Source organism: Ovis aries, chromosome 3 (genome assembly GCF_016772045.2).
Source record: "Ovis aries strain OAR_USU_Benz2616 breed Rambouillet chromosome 3, ARS-UI_Ramb_v3.0, whole genome shotgun sequence".
Taxonomy (NCBI): domain Eukaryota; kingdom Metazoa; phylum Chordata; class Mammalia; order Artiodactyla; family Bovidae; genus Ovis; species Ovis aries.
The window spans coordinates 129,877,556-129,893,271 of record NC_056056.1 but is presented as its reverse complement, the minus strand read 5'-3'; the positions used below and the strand labels follow the sequence as shown (position 1 = coordinate 129,893,271).

Here is a 15,716-nt window from a genome sequence, read left to right as displayed (position 1 = left end):
AAGTTCTGTGGCTTATATATTTCTTCTAAATCTAAAATGTTACTCCACTAAAATTATATTTCAGTAAAGCAGTTTTTGAAAAATGGTCATTTTGCTGTAAGTATTCTGAGGCTTAACTTCAGTGCCAATAAGTAAAAACTTGTTATCTGGCCAGTTAGTGTTTAAGGGGGAAGCCAGTAAATTTAAAGAGTTAACTCATTATATTACTTAGTAATCTCATTTGTTCGCAAACAATCTCTAACTTGTTCTTCAAATATTTAGAATATAAATGACCATGATTCTCATCTGTAACTTGGGAAGCTAACTTTTCTGCAGTCCATTTCTCCCAAGCCTTTTTTCTCTCCCCTCAATAAAACAGCAAGAACAGTAAACAGGAATCAAATCTCAAGGTTTAACCTAAGAGTAGTCTTTCTGGTTACTGAATTGAGAAATGTTATTAGAAAATAAGGGGGAAACGTCCCTTTTTAAAAAAGTTTGGGAGCTAATCTAGTGTCAGTAGCTAAAAATGTATTTTATGATATTGGTAACTCCTAAAAGTCTAGATACTTGCTGATTTTTGTCATAAATCCATATTAACAATTCATTACTTTGTCAGCCTTCTCAGCCTTGGCACTAAATGGAAGGTGCTGTTAACAGCCCTCAAAACTGAAGTTCTTTTATTTCTTCTGCCACTTGAGAAAAAGTTCTGCCACAAAATTCTAATAACACTAAGTTCCTACAAATCAACTTGGAAATGTCTAAATGTGTTTTTCCTAGAAAAAGTGCCAGACATCAATTTTATCTGGCAACCATCAAAATATATCAGACCACAAAACTATACATTCCTGGACCTCACAAGCAGGATGGCAAGGAATTTCAGCCAGCCAATCAAAGGGCTCAGTGGCAGCTCCATCTGTAGGCTAAACTTGGGCAACAACACTGAAATTAACCACTGCCATCAAGAGAGTAATGGTCTTCCTGAGGGGCGGTGGTCAGTAAAGATCTACCTGCCAGTGCAGGAGACCCAGGAGACATGGGTTCGATCCCTGGGGCAAGAATATCCCCTGGAGGAGGAGATGGCAACCCACTCCAGTATTCCTGCCTGGAAAATCCCACGGACTGGTGGACTACAGTCCATAGGGTCGAAAAGAGTCAGATGACTGATCGCACGTGTGCACCTGCACACACACACACACACACACACACACACACACACACACCAAGAAAGTAACACCCCCCCACCCCCGCCAAAAAAAGTAATGGGTGGAAATTTCAAATCCACCTTCTCAATTTCTGGCTTATGATTACATAGGATTATTTAACCCATCAGCATGTTAAACTCACTTTCACAAAAAACAAACAAACAAAGCCTAGGTAAATGGAATTTTTATTTGCACACACACACACAGGTGTGTGTGTGAAGACAAATGACAGAAAACATGGGAATTGAGGGGAAAGAACCATTTCCTAGAGTGTCACTGTTGGTATAATTTCTATAACTAGAGTATGGTATCCCTGATGTACACAGTGACCTTGAAACAGAAAGTGCCTTTGGAATCTATCAGTCATTTATTCAACACCTAAAATGAAAAACATAGTGGAAATTAAAAGGCACTACCAACACAGAATTTGCCATCTAGCTAGAGAAGATACCACTTTAAGAGTTCAAAAAACTGTGAGGCTGGCAGGCGGAGAGGAGGGGAGCAAGGGATGGTTGTTTTTCCTTCTGTCTTTCCATATTCCTTGGCTTTTTGAACCATGCTGCATGTGGACTTTGGTAAAAGTATAAGAGCTGCAAAACCATAGTAGTGGGAAGGAAGTGGCAGGTAATAAACCATTAGAAGCATCCTGCTATAGCCAGAAACCTCATGGGGAACGTAGGTACATGCAGATCTGTCCCTCTGCTTTATGTCTCAAATAAAGTTCACTCTGTCTCCAGAATCTCCCACAAATTCTCCCCCTTCACCACCTCCTCACCACTGCCTGAGGCTGCAATGACCTCCCCACTGTCACCTTCCCCTGGAGTGTGAGTTCTGACCTTTTCTGATCCCTTCAGCAGTTCAGCAAAGACTGTGGACTCCACCTCAGAATACTGTGTTTACATTATGAAATTAAACACAAATCACAAAAGCTGAATTCTATTAAAAATGTGTGTGTTAAATTATGCTTAAGCTCTGCGCAACTCTTTGCAACCCCATGGACTGTACCCCATTAGGCTCCCCTGTCCATGGAATTCTCCAGGCAAGAATAGTGGAGTGGGTAGCCATTCCTTTCTCCAGGGGATCTTCCCTACCCAGGTATCAAACCTGGGTCTCCTACATTGCAGGCAGATTCTTTACCATATGAACCACCAGGGAACCCCCAATAATATACATAATTCTTTATTAATTCATTAAATGACATGATGTAGTTGTGGGTCTAACAGTTACAGTAGTATTTGTTTAGTGAAAAGTGCAAAGGATATTTTGAGATATTTGCCACAGCTGTATTATTGTGTCAAAATACCTTATTTCTGTTGGTGATAAACTCACATCTTCTACTAATTCTACTGTGATCTGTTGCCCAGATTTGTATTTGAAAAAAAAATACCCAATTTCAGTTAGAGGTTAGTGACAGTGTTATCCCAAGCTTTCTATCCCTGGATTTCTTGCAAGTCCAAGGTTGGAATAAGAAGCCCTAATCTAGGGTCATGCCCATCGAGATCAGCCTCCTCATTGCCTCAAACCTGATGCTGTCATTCTGTTCAAAAGTTTTCAATGGTTCCCATGTTTCCCAAGTAAAATATAAACTTTTCTGAAAGGCAGGAAAAGCCCTAGGTTAGTTCTGTGTTCACCAACTCAGGCTTACCCCCACCTGGATTGTCTCTTTTGCATTTGAAGCTCCACCCACAATGGTCTGTTCTCCCCTAGGAACTCCTTCGACCTCTTTGTCAGGAAGGCCAGCTTCTTAAGTGCCAGGTCAAAAGCCAGCTCCTCTCTGACGCCTTCCTGACATCTTCAAGCAGACCCAGGTGTTTCATCTCAGCTTCCACTAATCTTTGTATCAATACATACTCTTTATATTGATTACTGTATTGTATTCTAATTGCTGGCACGTGTGTGTCCCCAGTACCCACAATTTCCCTGAGGGTGGAGACTGAACTTTCTCCAGGACCTTGCCTCCTGCCTGGCACATGTAGATACTCAATAAGTATTTGTTGAATGATGCAGTGAATGAATGATCAAATAAATGAAAGAGACAAATATGAGGAGGGAGCAGGCGAAGATTACTGTTTCTAATATGGGTTAATGGAGAAGATATGAAACAGAATATAAAAGAAAATATTGTGCTAATAAAGTTTGCGTTAAGGACGTGTCACATATTCTGATTCTTTCAAAGATCATCCATGAATGCAGTAGAAGATAATTGTCCATTAAAACAGCAGTTCTGGTATTCTGATTATACACAAATATGCTACATAAAAAGACCTCAACCTAGAAATAGGTTGCATTCTAAAGCAAGGTTTGCAAACCAGTTGTCTGGAATTTAGAATACAATTTCCCTCGGAAGCCAGTTAACATTTGATTTGTAATGTGCCACAGTGACTCCATGTTTACCTGAAAACTGGTAGAAAATAACACTATTCAGTACTCATCCAATATTACCAATTAAGCAAAAGGGTAATCAGAAGTGAATGTGAATATTATTCACCTTGAATATTAACATTAGAAGACAGACGAGTTTAGTTTTAGCAGAGTGAGAAAGCCCGGAGAGGTACTGGGGGAAGATCAGAAAATAACTGCTGGTTATTTCAGCAGCAAAACATAGTAGCCCTAGCTTTTTTTTTTTCAATTGAAGTAAATTTGAGCTTTCCAAACGGTGCAGTGGTAAAGAATATGCTTGCCAATGCAGGAGACGCAAGAGATGTGGTTTCCATCCCCGGGACAGGAAGATCCCCTGGAGGAGGAAATGGCGACCACTCCAGTATTCTTGCCTGGAAAATCCCATGGACAGAGGAGCCTGGTGAGCTACGGACCATGTGGTTGCAAAGAGTCAGACATGACTGAGCACAGCACAGCACACAGACTAATTTTCATTAGGTTCAAGTGTACAGCATAGTGATTCAGGGTTGGGTTTTTATTTTGGGGGGCTTTTTTTGCATATTATATTGCATTGTAAGTTGTTACAAGATATTGAGTGTAATTCCCTATTCAGTAAATCTTAATATTGATTTATTTATTGTTTGTATGTATTTTACATACTGTTTATTGTATGTATAGTAGTTTGCACCTAGCTTTTAATATGTATAATTTCACTTCAATTATATGGATTTAAGACCTTTCCTTTTGGTCCACAAATGCTTGCTCACACAAAGGAAAGAGAAAACTTATTTTTGCAGCACTTGTTTTGGAAGACAAAGAGGAAGGAGGAATCAAGTTAAGGAGGTTATGTGTGTCCTATAAAGTTTACCTGAGGTCAAATGAGTCAAGCCAGGGAGAAGAAAAAAGAAGCAAGGTATACACAGCATGAGGTGGTTATTACTGCTGCTCACCAGATTTGTCTGTTTTCCTCCCTGTACCACAGAGGAGGACTGGACTGCCTGGCCCCCTTGTGGTTGGGTGGCTCCATTCTGCAGAGTTCTGGCCAATGAACGGAGAGTAGAAGTGACAGCATTTAAATGCTAACAAGACATTCTCAGAGTCTCCTTTCCCACTGGCCTCCGCCATGTTTGAGGAGGCGGCAGCTTTGCCAGCCTTGGTTCCGGAATGACTAAGAGAAGAGTTGCTCTGGTGACACAGGTATGAGCAGAGAAATCTGTGTTAAGCAAATCTTTGTTGTTTTAAGCCTAGGAAAATTTGGGGTTGTTTGTTTTGCAGCATAACCTAGTTTATGATGACTGACACATCATTTCTATAATTTACCTCCAGAGAAAGGAAAAGGGTAATAGGGAAGAGGTGGTGTGTTATGGTTGCACTGGAAAGAGCCCTAAAGGAGATTAGAAGAAGAGAGGAAAGGTATAAATCTGGATGTAAAGGATCCTCCTAATATGGATGCCCAGGGCCTGGAAGATCTTCTGTTACTTCTAAAATCAAAGTCCTGAAAGTGAAAGTGAAAGTTGCTCAGTCATGTCCAACTCTTTGAGACCCCATGGACTATACAGTCTATGGAATTCTCCAGGCCAGAATACTGAAGTGGGTAGCCTTTCCCTTCTCCAGGGGATCTTCCCAACCCAGGGATCAACCCAGGTCTCCCACACTGCAGGCAGATTCTTTACCAGCTGAGCCACCAGTAAAGCCCAAGGATACTGGACTGGGTAGCCTATCCCTCCTCCAGGGGATCTTCCCAATCCAGGAATTGAACTGGAGTCTCCTGCATTGCAATTGAGCTATCAGGGAAGCCTGAAATCAAAGTCCTAATAATGCTATCATTACAAATCTGGCAAAGTCATAGCACTCTTAATATTAACTACATGTGACTAAAAGGTATATGGCTTAGCATACATCATTGATATACATTCTGGCTGCAGGCCTCAGAACTTAAAAGCATTGTAAGCTTACTGAGAAAAAGGAGAGAAGAGTGAATAAAAGCATGGATTTGGGAATTAGATGGGCCTGAGTTCAAATATCAGTTCTGCCTCTTAAATCAACCTGTCAATCCTCTTATCTCTAAAGAGGAGATAAAAACAGAATCTACTTCAAAGGTTTGCTGGGAGCACTAACTGAGGTCATACCTGTAAAGTGTCAGATGCAATACCTGGTATTACTAAATGTTCTAGCTTTTCCCAGTCCCCTGGAAGCCCAAGGGCTGGCTGGTTATAAAAAGCCTGCCTTACTGTCCTGCCCTGAACATAACAAATCTCACGGCTACCCAATGCAGCTTCAAACTGGATCTCATGGGAGCTTTCAGCCATGAATAGGCTCAGCGCTGAACTCCTGCCAGTGACTTCTGCACACTCTTGCCCTCCTAGACTCTCAAGACCAGAGGTGTTCCCCACTTTAAAACAGATCTGGGAAAGTCCAAATAGGCACAATGATATTAATAGATTGGAGCAGGATTATTCATGCTCCAAGATTCTTGTCATTAAACCAGTGAGTCCAAAAATTTCCTTCATACTTTGCCAATTTCTTTCTTTCCTTTTAATACATTGTTTGACGGAGAAAAGGAATCATAAAAGTCAATGACTTCCTCCTCCATTAAGGATCAATTGGAACGCCAAAATCTATGTAAGTGGGAAAAATGACTTGTGACAGCACATCCTCGGACCACAACTTTCTGGGAGCGCATGTATTATGTTGGCTGGAAAGCAGAGCACAGGCAGACTTCCAGGTCCCTTAACAATGAAAATTCACCCAGAAGGTTACTGTGATAGTGGCTGACACACATCAAACTCCTGTCTCTCCATCAGGATCTAAAAACCCAAGTCCAAACTCTATGATTATAGAGTAGTGTGCAAAGATCCAGAGGAGGGCATGCCAACCCACTCCAGTATTCTTGCCTGGACAATCCCATGGACCTAGCAGACTATGGTCCATAGTGTCGCAGAGAGTCGGAACACGAATGAAGCGTCTTAGCACGCACGCACATGCAAAGATCCACAGCCAAGAGAAAACACAAAATGCCTCTAACTAGGATAAAAATGTAGTCAACTGACTCCAGTTGTGACAAGTGCAGAGTTAAGAGGGTGTTACTATTTTTTTTAATAAATGAAAATATATTATGGCGCAGAGGCAAAATCTACACTACAATTTAAGTCGAAACAGACTTCATAGGAAGGCGGGGCTTGCCCCACCTCAGGCCACTCCCACCCCAATGGGAGAGAGATTGCTGCCCGCTGGGCATTTGGGTACTTCAGCCAAAGCAATCAAACAGCATGAAGCCACCAAGAGGCTCTAAAGAGATTCAGTATCCAACCCAAGGTCAAACAACCAGAAAGTGAAGTGAAGTCGCTCAGTCGTGTCTGACTCTTTGCAACCCCGTGGACTGTAGCCTACCACGCTCCTCTGTCCATGGGATTCCCTAGGTAAGAGTACTGGAGTGGGTTGCCATTTCCTTCTCCAGGGGATCTTCCCAACCCAGGAGTCAAACTCAGGTCTCCCGCATTGGAGGCAGACGCTTTAACCTCTGAGCCACCAGGGAAGCCCAAACAACCAGAAGTGGACCCTAAGTTTTACAAGTGCTAGTTCAAGGTTCTTACACTGTAGCATCACACCATCCTTTCCTGACAATGCAAATCTGTCACTTACCTCAGCCTGCCTGGCGCAGAAGCTGGCCTTCAAATGGAAGCATGCATTTGGGGGACCCCAAGGCCCCAAATCAAGGGCAAATGTGAGTCTGCAGACAATGAAAGGGAGTCGATGTCTGCACCCTCCCCCTAATCCTCTCCCGAGCCCTGCCTCCTTCCCATCCTGCCACATCTCAGATGTCTCCTTAAGTCCACTCTAGCTTTGTTCCAAGTCATTTCCAAAGGGCCCCTCCAGAGGGATCATACAAAACACAAACCTAGTTTGGTTACTCCCCCATTTAAAAAGCTTTTGTCCACTGCCCTCCAGATAAAATCTGAGCATCTCAGCAAAGCCTACAAGATCTGACCAACTCGCCTCTACCCCCTCTTGAACCTTTTGGGAGAAAGACCTTCCTCACCAAGGGGTCTAAAGACTCCTTTCCACTTCCATAGTTTTCGGGATTTGGTTTTTCTTCCCCCTAATATTTATTTATTTGGCTGTGCCAGGTCTTAGTTGCAGGGTCTTTAGTTGCAGCATATGGAATCTAGTTTCCAGACCGGGATCAAACCCTGGCCCCCTGCATTGGAAGCATGGAGTCTTAGCCACTGGACCAGCAGGGAAGTCCCTGCTTTCCACCCTTTAACACTCACACAAGGTACCTTCCTCCAAGGTCGTCTCTAACCCTTCAAAGCAGCTTGATGGCACCTGGTCCACAATTAACTATTACTGCCTTTATCATGGTGTTTCACAGTAAATTGTTCATGTAGTTAAAGAGTTTATACGACACGGTCTCCTGAGAGGCAGAACCGGCTTCAGAGTCCAGCAAAATCCTGGGTTTGAACCATGACTTCCCCATATACTGGCCAGGATATTCTCTCTCTCTCCAAGCCTCAGTTTCATTTTCAATAAATGGGGAAATACATACCTTACCAGTCTGTTGGGAGGGTTAAATGGGACAACAATACATAGAGTATAAGGCAGAAAACATATTTGATGGTTTAATACATGTTAGTTCCTCTTCCCTCAACCCTTCCCTTAAGCTATAAGAAATCCTGTGATGCAAGAATTTTTTTTTTTTTTTACTCTTTTGTATTTCTGGCAAATAATACAGCGGGCACTTAACACATGTTGGCAGGAAAATACAGAAGAATTACGCAGGAATGCAGAGGAGGAGGCAGGGAGAGAGGAAAGGAAGAAGGAAATTAAACAATGAAATGACGGAAAGAATGAATGACTCTAGAAACAAAGAGAGACCCTGATCTGTTAAAGCTAACAAAAGTTACTATATAGCCTGGTCATGCGACTTTGAGAATGCCCTATCCTTCCCTACTGATAAACTCTGAAAGGATGTCCGCAAATATTATCGTGTCACTAGATAAAGACCCTGGATCAAGAGACTGGCAGATCTACCAGCAGTAGGCAGTGTATTCTAACGTAAGATTGGCACACATACCTATGAAAAAATTTTATTCCCCAAACCGTTCATTTCCTATTCTGCTCTAAATGCTCAGCTTAATACAAAGAATACAAATAAACTGATCTTACTCTATGGGGTCACAATTAACACACCTAATCAGCAGTGTGTTGTTAAATCAGGAGAGGTAAAAAGCTTTAATTTCCAGCGTCTGCCAATTTCTGTGGTGTAAATACTCCACCAGGGATGATTTTGGTCTACGAATGACATACCCATAGTTGAACTCACAGAATCCCTAAGCAGAGAAATAAGATAAGAGAACAGTTGACTTTTCTGTCAGGGGTTCTAGCAAAGGAGACAGTGGAGAGGAAGGTGAAACTGCTACAGATGTGTTGATGGGTTTCAGTTATCACCATTCTCTCTGCCCCTTTTTCCACCAGAAAACTGAGCAGATGCCCTAAACAAATATGGAAAAATAGAAACATACTTTCTGATCAAATATAGAATTAATGGCCACACCTGGAAATAGAGATGAGGCAAAAGAAGCTCTGTTGGAAATCTAAGGATCAGTTCATCAAATGGCAGAGGGGGAAATGGGCAGAGGACCTGAACAGATATTTTTCTAAAGAAGACAGAGAGATGGGCAACAGGCACATGAAAAGATGCTCAACGTCATTAGTCATGAGGGAACTGCAAATCCAGATCTCACCTCATACCTGTCAGGCTGGCCATCACCAAAAAATACAACAAATAACATGTTAGCAAGGATGTGGATGAAGTAAAGAGCCTTTATGCACTGTTGGTGGGAATGTAAAATGCTGCACTGCGCATTGTACAACTGGCTAGTTTGGAAAATAGTATGGACACTGCTGAAAAAATTAGAACTAGCATACAACTCAGCAATTCCACTCCTGGTCATTTATCTAAAGAAAACAAAAAACTAAACTGAAAAGATATGAGCGTCTGCATGTTCATTGCAGTATATTTACAACAGCCAAGATATGGAAGCAACCTAAGTGTCCACCCCACAGATAAATGGGTAAAGATATGGTATATAAACATACAAGGGAATACTCCTCAGCCATTAAAAAAAGAAGAATTAAATCCTGCCATTTGTGACACGGATAGACCTTGAGGGTATAATGCTAAGTGAAATAAGTCAGAGAAAAATGCCATATGACCTCACTTATATTTGGAGTCCAAAAATAAAAGACAAAAAATGAAAATAGACTTATCGATATAGAGAACAAACAGGTGAAGGGAGACAGGCAGGACTGCTGAAGGGAATTAAATGCTACAAACTTCAAGTTTTAAAATAAGTCAAGGGGATGTAAGATGGGGCACAAGGAATCCAGGCAATAGCACTCTAATGACTTTGTATGGGGACATGGCCGCTAGACTTGTGATCATTTCAGAATGTATTCAAACGTCAAATTACTATGCTGTACACCTAAAACTAACATAACACTGGACATGAACTATATTTCAACTTTTAAAAAGATGGCAGACAGCAGGTTAAAATGGGAAATCAGACAACTCCTCTGGGTAGAAATAAACATGGAAAATATTTTTCTGAATGTTTAAGATCACAGCAGCTCTCTGGACCAAAACCTAAACAGGAAAAAGCATACCAAACTAACAGAAGGAAAAACCGTTTAGCAAAATATAAGTTTTTTATCTTAACATGGTTGGAAACTGGGGAGCTATAAATGTTATGGTGTTCTGTGATGAAGCCTCACTCTCTCTGCCATAGGAAAGGGGCTCCTTGGGTGGTATGTATGCTTAGACAGAAGAGAAAGGCAGCTGGCAATATTTCCTTCCCTCTCACTAGGACTCTGGCTGGCTTTCCCCTTCCCTCTGTTTCTAACAGAGGCAGCACATGTGTAATAACACTCCACAAAATACGCTCCTGATCTCTAGGGCAAGTCAGAGTTCCTATGTTAAGGATGAAACTCTGAGGGCTGCCTATGAAAGCAGTTTTATCTTTATGGCGCTACAGATATTTATTGACATGACCCCTTCTCTGCGACAACACTCCTGTGATCCAGCCTCTCTCGTTGACAAAGTTCCCAAAGGGGTAAGAAGAATATATAGTTTTGCTCCATGATTTCAGCAGAAATACTATCTAGCCATTTGGGACTCTCGGGCTTTTAAGAAGCTACTGTGGCAACAGCTGTTACTTTACTTTAGTAATAAAGTTAAAGAAACCTGAACTCAAGCCACATAGGGGAAAAAATTAGAAATATCAAAAATATGCGAAGATGAGAATACAAGAAAACCATGTCTACCTAGGAGAGTGAAACGAAACTATCACAAAATCATTTTTATGGAGAGAAACCCAGAAGGTGTGGAATGGCAGGCATTGCCCTTCCATTCAAATGAAGGGCAGCTTAGTGAAGAAACAGCTCCTGATACTTCACATAAAAAGATAAGACACGTGCACATGCCAAAATGTGGCATTCGGGGCTGGCTACTTGTTTCACCCGAAAGGAAGCAAAGAATGAAATAAAGAGACAGCTTTCACGTTCCGGATTCTAAATCACTCACTTACTCAAGAGAAGGTACTTAGCTGTTTTCATTGGAATTTACATAATCTGGCCAGCAGGGCTGGATCTGATGAGCAAACAGGGCAACTTCACGATACAAAAGAGGGAAAGTGAGGCAAGAATGAACTGAGCCATTAGGGCCAGGAGCAGGCAAAAGAAAGGATGGCTCCCCTGGTGAGGCTTGGAGGGTAGGCAGCCACAGGGCATCGCCAGCTACTGGGCGTGAGTCACCTCTGGCAGAGGCAAAAATGAGGTCACAAAACAGCATGGATGGCAAGGTTTCGACTTTAAACCAGCAAGTAGATTAGAAACGTGGAGATAAAAATCAGTGCAAAACTCTGATGAGAATCAAGACATCGTGGAAACCAGCAGAAACCAGTTCTTCCAGTGGAAGAAGTCAAGACCTGGAAATTACTCCCCCAGAGTCTTCCCAAGGCTGGCTGCCTAAATCCCAAAGAAAAACCCAAGGTTTAAAGAACTGTAGGGGTGACAGTCGCCAAAGAAAAGTACTGACTACTGAAACCCAGGGTAGCAGGGTGCTGCTCTTACAAATACCAAACCTGAGATGAAAACATCTGTGTGCCAGTGTGGACTCCACCCTTGACTTGCTGGGTGGATGGTATGTGTCTCTGTGCATGCGTGCACACAAATCTCCCGACGGCCCCAGGGCTGGGTGGCCGCCTCAGCAAAATGACACAACTCAACTATTTCATCTGAAAAGTGGTTTCAAGCTTTATTCTAGGAAGTGAAAACACTGGGAGAGGAGAATCCAGGGCCACTTAGTTAATGAAAGGCCTAGAATGAACGACAACACTTTTTTGTTCCAAAGGCGAGAAACAACCTCTCAGATGCAGGAGAAGCCTCAGCCCAGCTGTGAGATGTCACCACAGCCATTCAACCCCCACTCCCCTGGGCCTAAACCCTCAGCGGAGAAGGGCACGGCCTGGTCCCAGGACATTCCAGCCCATGGATTATTTGATGACGTGTCTGCCTCCTACCCTCCTCCCGGGGTACAATTTTCTAAAAGCAGAGAAAATCCTTCCCAAGAAAATAAACACTCCCAAACAACCGTCCCATTCTGTTACCTATTTGGATTACATAATTGCTATGAAGTCAAGAGTTTCTTACTGACACGCCAGAAAAGACCTCTCAGCTCATAAGCTGAACTGCCTTTTCTCCGCTGCCCAAACCCCTTTAAAAAAGCTCCAAGTCCCTAAAAAGCAGTCCCCAGTGCCCACTGACATGGAAGGAAAAACTCCACCACCTCAACTCTGCTCAGAATGGAAACTTGCATTAAAATATTTTAAGTCCATGAAACTCTATCAGTCCTGTATATCGTTTTCTTCAACAATGACAATAATATAAACCCTTACTGATGCTTCAAATCACCCTTCATAGGAAGAAAACACTGCATATTTTTTCTGATTCTGTGAGGATAAGCATACAACCTTAACTTTGTTGTTGACCAATATGTAAAAATGGGGTGAGTAATAATTGGTAACTGGCATCATTTACCAGTCACCAAGTAAAAAGTTAACCCCCTCCTGACCCATCCTCACACTAGGAAAAAAACCCACTAGGTCAAGCTGATCTACATATATATATATAGGTCAAGCTGACTCGAACCCCACAGAGAACAATGCTAATTAAGATACCTATACTTTTTCAGTTAAGGCAGTAGCAAAAAGGCTGAGGGCTTCTTTTATAGCCTGCTCTAACTTGTTCATCTGGATCAATGTAGAAATAGTAGCAATTTGCTCTTCGTAATTCCTCTCCAGGAATAAAAATGACTAGGATATTCCTGGAAGGCCTCCTCACTCACAAATTAGAAGGTGTACCTCCTATAAACACTGTACTTTGCTCAGTGTAAAGATTCAGTGAGATAATACATAGAAAGTGCTGAGCAAGCATCTGGCACACAGGAATAACCTCAATACATCAATGGCACCAGTGATGAATACATACAGCAAAACAAAACAGACAGAAAGGTGGGGGCTGTTTCCTGATGCTTATCAACTTACTGGGAATAGGGAAAATTGAAACTTAAGGTGATAATGATGCCACAGCCTAACCCAGAGATGTCTGCTGTCCTCTGGTTTGCTCATCATCTAGCTAGCCATCAAGAACTTGCCACAATGCCACAGGTACTCACACCCGACTATGTATCCAACTCTCAGTGACCGAGAAGTAGCAGAGTGTTTGAAACAACGAGAACAGAAATGAAAAAGACCTTGAAGAAATTTCACAAATTCCCTTGGCACTGATCACGTAAAAGGTTTGCCAGCAAAGTCAAACAAACCACACGACACACTTGTCAGTGGAAAAAGAGGATACAGAAAGCACAGATGCTGAACATCCTAATGAGAAGGGGATCTTCCCATCAGAGACCAGATACTCAAATTCTAGCTCTTCTGTAAAATTTAGACCACAAATAAATCCTTCCTAAGGCGCACCTAGCAATCTTTTGTGCTTGGCTCTGCTGTTTGGACATGCATAGTTGCTTTCCTTCCAGTCACAAAACCGGTTTTTAAGAGCTTATGAAAATATTCATATTTCTATGATATGTGATAAGCAGGTTTTACTCTAATCTACATCTGATGTGCTAATTCACTTGGGGCACACACATGACATACTCGGCTCACCTTCCCAGTAACACACTACAGTATGCAATTACGCAGGACATTTTTTTTTTCAAAGGTGGCAACATGAATCATGTCTGGAGTCCAGAAAAATGATGCATTTGCAACAGTCGTGAGACTGGGTGGCAAAAAAATGTCTGTAAAACTTGTATTTTGTATTTTGTATTGTGCCTCTTCAACCTACAAGAGTCTGTGTCACGATTTCGTAGTCTCTAAACCAGGTATTTTGGAAACACAAAGGGCATTAGTGTTATGCCTTTTCAACTTGTAAAAGACCAGGCCACTTGGCAACTCTTTGGAATTTCTAAACCATGCTTTCCAAAATGCAAAGGGCAAGTGTGACCCATAACTTTAGAGAAGGGCAAGTAACGTTCTACCTCTGGCTCAATATTTGTTTATTTCACTTGATGTAAGTTTTTATGGCAACCCTCTATTACCATGAAAGTGTATTCAAAGTAATAAGTGAAACTTGTGAAAGTCCATTTTTTTTTTATTTAATACATTCTAATCAAATAGTAACAGCAGTAAATAAACACTTTGAAAAGCAGGCATGTATCCCCCTATATCTGGAAGAAAATTAAGTCAAAGTATTCTACATGGTAGAAGGGAGACAACTGCTAATGTCTATGGTTAAACCACTTGGAAATTCCTAAAGCCATTTCCAAAAAATCAATGGCAACAGGTTGGGGACGCAGCTGTTTCAAAGGGTAAAATGTCTCTATCTACACGGTTTTATTAACAGGGATTGAGTTGCACCTGTATAGCATGACATTCTTGTCTTTAGCCTTAAAGGAAAAGAAGTCTTTTCCATTTGCACCAGTTTGAAATATTTCTGAAATAAGGCTCCCTTGAAGAGGATTACTACAGTACTCATTCACGAGAGTTCATACATGTAGTAAAAAGACAAATACAGGATTTCATGGTCACCTTTTTTGGTTGATTTGGTTAATTGCATAAAATGAAGGATAAATACTCACAAGCATATCTGTTTAACAAATCTCCTAAGTACATCAGAATGCAAAATATCAAATGTCCTAAAATAGACTCTGATCACCAGGCACACAGAACTGAAGTTAAGCCTGTGTCAGTTTCGTTCCTCCCACTTCTTCGGCACTGCTAAGTGGGGCTCTTTCTCTCCTACCAGTGCTGGGACCTTTCACCTAACACCAACAAACCTCAGAAAGTCAGAGTTCTGAGAAAATGTTCCTTCAGCCTTTACTTGGGATGTTTTATTCTTAACTTAAAAGGATCAACTGGTCTTGGTCAGCCTTAGGAAGGGAAGCATCCCTCAGTTGAAAACATGTGGGGAAAACTTTAAATACCTAGCTACCTTGCCACACAATTAAATCAGATTGACTTCAGCTGGTCTTAGAATTCCACGTAGTTATCCAGAGCCGTCACTCAAGATTTGGTTCTCTTTTACATAGCTGCATTCGGAGATATTCTATAGGAGGCATGTTTAGAAAAAAAAGAAACACTTATACCTGGAATTTATATTCTTCCAAATAATCTTTTAGTCTTGTTGGTAAAGGCAGTCCCCAGATGGTGCTGGTACACTTGTTAATGGTGAGTCTGCAGAGATGCTGCAGAGGTGGTGCTGATGTGTAGAGTGGCTTGGTCAGATAAAGGTGAACAGTGCCGTTCCGGGGGGCTTCTGGGCCTGTCCGCTTATCCTTGCACATCTGAACATAGTAGTCAATCAGATGAACCACACTGTCAAATTGTTTAAGCTTGGACTTGACACATATGATAGAGTCCAGTCTAAATTTCCCATCTTGGTATTCGATGCGAAGATTAGTTGGTCCAGCTGATGTCTTAACAGATATTGTTAGTAGGTAGTCTGAATGCGAACTATCTCTAATCAAGAAAGTTCCTTCTGGTGCCTCTTTTAATTTCTCTTTGGCTTCATTAACAGTCATATTTCCCCAGTACCAAC

The 15,716-nt window shown here is 41.7% G+C and overlaps 1 protein-coding gene and 1 long non-coding RNA gene across 3 annotated transcripts in view; one reads left to right on the top strand and one right to left on the bottom strand.

Moving 5' to 3' along the window:
- SOCS2 (suppressor of cytokine signaling 2) overlaps positions 1–15,716 on the bottom strand; it is a 49,150-nt gene that overhangs the window by 29,792 nt on the left and 3,642 nt on the right. For both annotated transcript variants that reach the window (XM_027967202.3, XM_042246604.2), the window contains exon 3: positions 1–15,716. This exon is cut by the window's left edge and continues 29,792 nt beyond it. In XM_027967202.3, coding sequence (XP_027823003.1) covers positions 15,259–15,716 — 458 coding nt within the window. In that variant the 3' untranslated portion in view covers positions 1–15,258.
- LOC121819095 (uncharacterized) overlaps positions 3,871–15,716 on the top strand; it is a 26,855-nt gene continuing 15,009 nt past the window's right edge. Inside the window, exons 1-2 of the long non-coding RNA XR_009599887.1 lie at positions 3,871–3,981; positions 4,543–4,757. This is a non-coding gene — a long non-coding RNA (uncharacterized LOC121819095). The remainder of the gene's footprint in view (positions 3,982–4,542; positions 4,758–15,716) is intronic.